The sequence below is a fragment of the Vigna unguiculata genome, chromosome 4, assembly GCF_004118075.2.
Source record: "Vigna unguiculata cultivar IT97K-499-35 chromosome 4, ASM411807v1, whole genome shotgun sequence".
NCBI lineage: Eukaryota > Viridiplantae > Streptophyta > Magnoliopsida > Fabales > Fabaceae > Vigna > Vigna unguiculata.
In genome coordinates, this window is record NC_040282.1 from 4098546 (window position 1) to 4104948 (window position 6403).

Consider the following 6403-nt stretch of genomic DNA (forward strand, 5'->3'; position numbering starts at 1 on the left):
TCTAAAGTTTAGAAATTATGTTGGGTTTGGAGATAAACTAATTCCAATTTTTACTCAAAGTCAAGAGACTAAAAATATATTTAACTATTTTTTTTTTAATTTTAGACTAATTTAATCTTTATTGTAAGAAATGTGTGAATTTAATTTTTTTAATCAATATTTATTAAATTTATTTGATATTTAAAAAATATTTTTCAACTAATATGAAAATGAAAATATATTAAGTGTAAACATTAAATAAATATAGAACGTTAAAAAAATTTAATAAAAATTGATAAAAATACTAAATCCAAATATCTTTAAAATTAAAAAATAAATTAAACTAAAATGTTGAGAGAGTAATTTCAATTATCAGTTGAAGTTAATGGATAAAATCATATTTAAAAAAAATGGAAAAGGTGTTATTTTATTTTCCTTCTCATAATCATTTATCATAAATTCGACCTTTGCTCTTCCTCCGATTGTCCACGTGGTGCTCCCTTAGCCGTCTGATCAAATCCTGGAGTGGACCCCACACTCTCAAGTGCACTTGCATCATGATGAAAGCTAATGAATGACCCTTCACCAGCTTGCTCAACGACGATGCTTTGCTGGTGACCCATCTCTTCTTCTTCTTCTTCTCTTCATCTTTCGTCTTCTATCTTCCATCTTCATTCTTTGAACACCCTTTTGTGTAAAGCACCGATTTTTTAGCACTGCGGCGCTATAAGCGAAGAGGGTCGGCGCCAGAAAGGTAGAAGAAGTAATGGGTGTTTGCGCGTCGAGGCCTAAGGCGAACGAAGACCTCGCCGCGAAGAAGAAGAACCACCGCAGACGACGGAGGAGAATCCTCCGAAGACGCGTCTCTTCGAGAAAGATCGAAGCCAACAACGTGGCTCACTCTAATTCCGCTTTGCAAGCTTCTAATCGCGCTTCAGGTGCTTCTGCTTCTGTGGACTCTTTTCTTCTTCTGCTTAAAATTTGAATTTATTGTTTTACATTATATGAGAGCAAAATTGGACACCAGAGTTTAATGAATGCTGCTGGGTTTTAATTTAGGTATGCATGTATGTGGACTTAGTCTTAATTGAGGTTTATTATTGATTTTTAGTTTTAATGAATGTTTGATAAACATTGAAGTGGAGATCCTCATTTTTTTTTTCTTCTGTTTTAGATGCTGCTTGGTTTGATTCTACTTCGGCCTTGGATTCTGAGTGTGATGATGAATTTTACAGTGTCTATGATGGTAAGTGAATTATTATTATTTTTTTCTGTTTTTTCTGTAAATTTGGAGTTTAAATTACAGGTTTTTAAATGGGGGTTGCCGAGCCCTTGGTATAATCGTTGATATTGAGGTTAACTGGGGACAAACATGGCTCATACGGGTGAAATTGTGGTCGGTTGTGGTTGGGGATATTCAAATTCTAGGTTCTGAATTGGGGCAGAGCAGAGGGCTCGCAATTTTGTTGTAATTCTTTGTATTGTGGGAAATTACAGATAAATGCGGTCGATGGGGCTGCAGTTGTAGTTGTTGGGGGAAATTGTTGATGAATGTGACTAATGTAGCTACAATTGTAGCAGTGTTTTGTGGCCAGAGTGTCCGAAATCCTTGATGTTAATGCTGAAATTGTATCTGTAGGCCGTTTTTTTGAAACCTTGATTATATTTTCAATTTATTATTGTTTGTTTTTCTTGTCAGTGTGGTTATATATTTTTTACATGAATGTTTGGTAGATTAGGTGTCTTTGAATGAGAGTGAAACTGTGTCAAGGCCAAACTATTCATCTCCTAAAGGAGTTTGATCCTGCGTTTGTTGATCCCCACCACCACAGCCAGAAACAAAGAGTGCACCCATATAATTATTTTTGTAGCAATTCTTCTTTGAAGATTGCTAAGAATCAAGTCAAACCAAAAGATTCTACATTGCAATCAAATGGAGCTTATTTCAACTCTGTTTCGACAGGAGAAGCATCTTCAGGTCACGCAGATGAAATTGGAGAGGACAGAAAGCTGAGCCTGGATCATTGTGGGATTCTGCCAAATACCTGTTTGCCTTGCCTCTCTTCTAGTGCACTTGCTGTTGAAAAAAGAAGGCCAATGAGTCCTGATACACCCAGTTCACAGAGAAAGTCGCTTTCCAAACTATCCTTCAAATGGAGAGAAGGGTCTTCGGATATGACTTTACGTGAGTATTCTGCATATTTCTTTGCCTGCAAGAATTGCTTTGTATTTCAGTGTTTGCATGCTTTCCAACTTTGTGCAAATGAATGAACTAGGATCTGTTTGTTTCAGGAAATTGTTTCTGCTTTGTTCTGTGTGTTCATATATTATTACGAAAATGTCTCTTTGGTTGCACGTTGCTTCGTAAACAAATCTTTGAAAACAGGAAACAATAAGGTGACATTTCAGGAATTGTTTGTGAAAACAGAAAATGTTTTCTCAGATCAAGTAGACTCTTAGGACAACTGTGAAATTGTGAAAGTGAAGATACCTTGTTTGCTTGAGTGGATCTTATTTTATTTCTCCTGCCATGTTTACAGCATAGTAAACACGAAAAAATATGTAAAAACTTTAATTTGCTCTTGTTGAATTTGCTGTATCATGCACTTTCCCATTTTAGATGTTTGGTGCCAGTTCTTTTATTTGACTAATTCATGGCTTTCTTTTGTTGCAGTTTCCCCTAAGGCATTTAAACAAAAACATTTGGCCGGTTCATTGATTCCATTTTGTGCAATAGAGAAGCAAACCCCTGGTTCGTGGTCTCAAATTGAGGCAAGTTCATTCAGAGTCAGAGGCAAAAACTACTTAAGGTAGGCACCAAGTTCATAATTTGTGCTAAATGTTCTTTTGGAGATTGAACATTTTGCTAGGGATGCCCCTCGAATAGATGTCATTCATTTCGTTAACAATCAAGCACTGTTCCATTTCTGATAATGCCATAATTCATTTGTTGCATGGTTGGCAGGGATAAGAAGAAAGATTCTGCTCCAAGCAGTGCTGCTTTCTATCCTCTTGGTGCTGACCTCTTTTTGTCTCCTCGAAAAATTGATCATATTGCTCGCTTTATACAAATTCCTGCAATAAATGTACCTGGGGAAGTCCCTTCAATTCTTATTGTAAACCTTCAGGTACCTGCATGTCTTTTTCTAGAATTTCTTAGGCTATGTGCCCAAAGTTCAGAGTTTCTTACCATTCTGCATATGTATGCCAATTTTATCAATAATTCTGTGTCATGTGTGCTGAAAAATATCAGTGGAATACACATTCATCACAATCTGGATTTTGACATATTATGCTCTTTGAAATGCAGATACCATTATATCCTGCCTCTATCTTCCAAAGTGAAAATGACGGTGAAGGAATGAATGTGGTTTTGTACTTCAAATTATCTGAAAAGTACTCTAAAGACCTTCCAGATCAATTTCGCGAAAATATCAGTGTAAGGGGGATGATATTTATCTTTTTATGGCCATTGTCTCTCATGTTACAGAAGCTTTTTCCTCTTTAACATTATATGTAGTTTTTAACACTTCATTAACATGTGTACATGTTCTTGTTTTCCTTGACAGAAATTGATCAACGACGAAGTGGAAAGAGTCAAAGGCTTCCCTCTAGATACAATCGCGCCGTTTAGGGAGAGATTAAAAATTTTAGGCAGAGTGGCAAATTTGGAGAATCTGTCTTTAAGCACAACCGAAAAGAAGCTTATGAATGCTTACAACGAAAAACCAGTTCTCTCACGTCCTCAGCATGAATTTTACTTGGTACACACTTGCATATCCTTCTATAAATTTTATGAGGACCCTCTAATCTTTCATTGAAGCAATCATCAATGAATTTGTAAAGTCTCTGATTCAGTAGAGATCATTGTCCAAAATCATACTAACACATTCCTTCCTCATTTGGACCATTGGTCTTATTTTCATCACTTTTATCTGTTTGTCACCATTAGCCTTCGTTTTCACAAGCAAATTATTCAACATATTAGTGCAATATGTTTCTCCTTGTTATGTTGAGTGATTTTTTTTGAGCTGTTGAAAAAGATACCTAATCTGATGCTACTTCTTCCACAGGGAGAAAACTATCTTGAGATAGATTTGGATGTGCACAGATTTAGCTATATTGCAAGAAAAGGATTTGAAGGCTTCATTGAAAGACTGAAGCTATGTAACCTGGATTTTGGTCTTACAATTCAGGTAACTTTCTTACCATTTTATTCACAACATAAATAAGCTTTCTTCTGTGTTAACCAAGTGTTGAGCTATCAATCATTCAATCAGAAATCGTCATTAGTATGATTCTTAAGATAATTATTATAAAATCCATCAAATTTGTCATAACATAATTGTTCACAATTGGATGATAGTGTAAAAATTATTTGCATGAACTATTTACTGAATATCTTCTGCTCATAGCATTTAGTTTATTTTACAATTGGAAGATTCAAAATCTTGGTTATATAATTTACTTTCTATTGTGTTCATGATGTAGGGAAACAAGGCTGAAGACTTGCCAGAACATTTATTATGTGCAATACGGTTGAACAAACTTGACTACAGCAACTTCAACCAGATTGGCTAGTCTTCAACATAAAGAGTTTTAACCTTAATATTTTCCATAATGATTACAAGAATGTCACTCACAGGTTGTTTCCAAAACAAAAAAAATTCGGTCGCTAACAGAAATGTATCCTTGAATTAATCGATTCATTGATATAAAATTCGTAGAGTGTATAGTAGTGAGAATAATCAAATTAGAAATTATCAGTGAATAACTTATCTCAGATACATGCACTTCCTGAAGCTTCATTCAATTTCTGAATTTCCATATTCACAAATCCAACTTCGTTTAATCACAGTTTATACTTCATTTTTACTTCCTCTCCCAAGTAAAACTTATGAATAAATAAGACAAATCCAATCGAATGGAGTTTATTTGATTGAATTGAAGATTAGATTAAATTCAACTTAATCAAATCCAAACTACTTATGATCTTATCAACTGGTCTATGAAATATTAAATATAGATAAAATCAGTTGTTAACTTTTGCAATGATTTTGAAAAATATAGAGTGCACACCTTTGTAGTTAGAAGGGGGTTTAATCTATTTTTCCTATTCATTCTCTTCCATTTGATGAGGTTCCAAAGCCTTTTTAATCTAATATTGACAAAAAAGAAAGGTAAACCAATTAAATTTAACCCTTTTTTTAACATGTTATCCCAAATTGTTAATAGGAATGCGATGAAAAATAGGTGGAGTTTTTTTTTTTTGAAAAAAATTCATTAATTTCCACTTCCCAATCCTGTGCAAATGTATGATTTTAATATCTTTTAACAAAGATATTGTAATCATAATATAAAAAAATATTTACTTAAATTGTTTGACATAACAAGTATAAAACATTTTTTTTAATGATTTAAAATCTGACTTTTTACCCCAAATATGCTTTTTAAACGGTTTAGATTTGACCTATTTGTAGGGTTTGTTTTGCTAAAAAAGAAATTCTTATCTGATATCATTTAATCTAAACAGGAGTTCAAAACTTTATTATATTGTCATATACTTTCCAATTAAACATTTTTGATTTAATTTTATTTCTTATTTATTTTTCCATTATTTGAATTGACTTATTTTTTTTTTCTTGGCAGTGTAAAAAGAACAAAAGCGAATGAATTGACTTTAGAACTGTGGAATGGCTAACCTGTCTAGTCCATTTTGGTGGATTGATTGCAAGGCATGTGGGTCAGTTTTTTGTTATTTTTTTAAACCCTACAATGCATGTGTTTTCTATATCACAAACTCTTGCTCCATAAAGAAGGTTCCTTGAAAATTCCCTGTCTCCATTAATTTATTTTTAAATTTCTTAAAACATTTGGGATGTGATTAAAGTTGAGATAAGGTCATTTTAAATGTAAGATACCTTATCTCTCTTTTATCTCTCTTGTACCCAAAATTCATGATTCTCACAACCTTGTAATAAACCAATATTTTTCGTAGCCTCTTTGTTACTGTGGTGTAATGATAGAGTTTGTTGATGCTTTTGGAAGCTATTACATGGAAATTTGTTCTGATAACACTCAAATTTTCTTGGTTAAAACATGATCTTTAAAATTTTTGAAGATATGAGTTATTAAGTTTGACTCTCTATCAGTAAGTTGTATGTGGTAGAACTATATATCTGTATCGTCATTTGGTAACAAAAAGAATTTGCAAAGTGCAAGTTCTATTATGTGAGTGCTACAATGGAGTATACATATGAATGTTGCATGAAAGGCACGACATTAGCTAAAGCCATGTGAAAGTTGTCTCTAGCTCAGTTTCCTTCTGAACAATTATCGATGATCGGATATGTGACTTTGGTTTTGATATCAATTATTGTATATTATGTTTATCATTAGACTTAAAATTATAACAAATAATCAC

At 33.2% G+C, this 6403-nt stretch overlaps 1 protein-coding gene across 1 annotated transcript; it reads left to right on the plus strand.

Annotated features, from left to right (window-relative positions):
* Nucleotides 1–563: 563 nt before the first annotated feature.
* Nucleotides 564–4705, plus strand: LOC114180342. The gene is made up of 9 exons (XM_028066638.1): nucleotides 564–917; nucleotides 1154–1225; nucleotides 1943–2164; nucleotides 2654–2789; nucleotides 2945–3107; nucleotides 3290–3418; nucleotides 3549–3743; nucleotides 4053–4175; nucleotides 4471–4705. The coding sequence occupies exons 1-9, from the start codon at nucleotides 746–748 to the stop codon at nucleotides 4558–4560; spliced, it is 1302 nt and encodes a 433-aa protein (XP_027922439.1). The 5' UTR covers nucleotides 564–745; the 3' UTR covers nucleotides 4561–4705.
* The last annotated feature ends 1698 nt before the right edge of the window (nucleotides 4706–6403 follow it).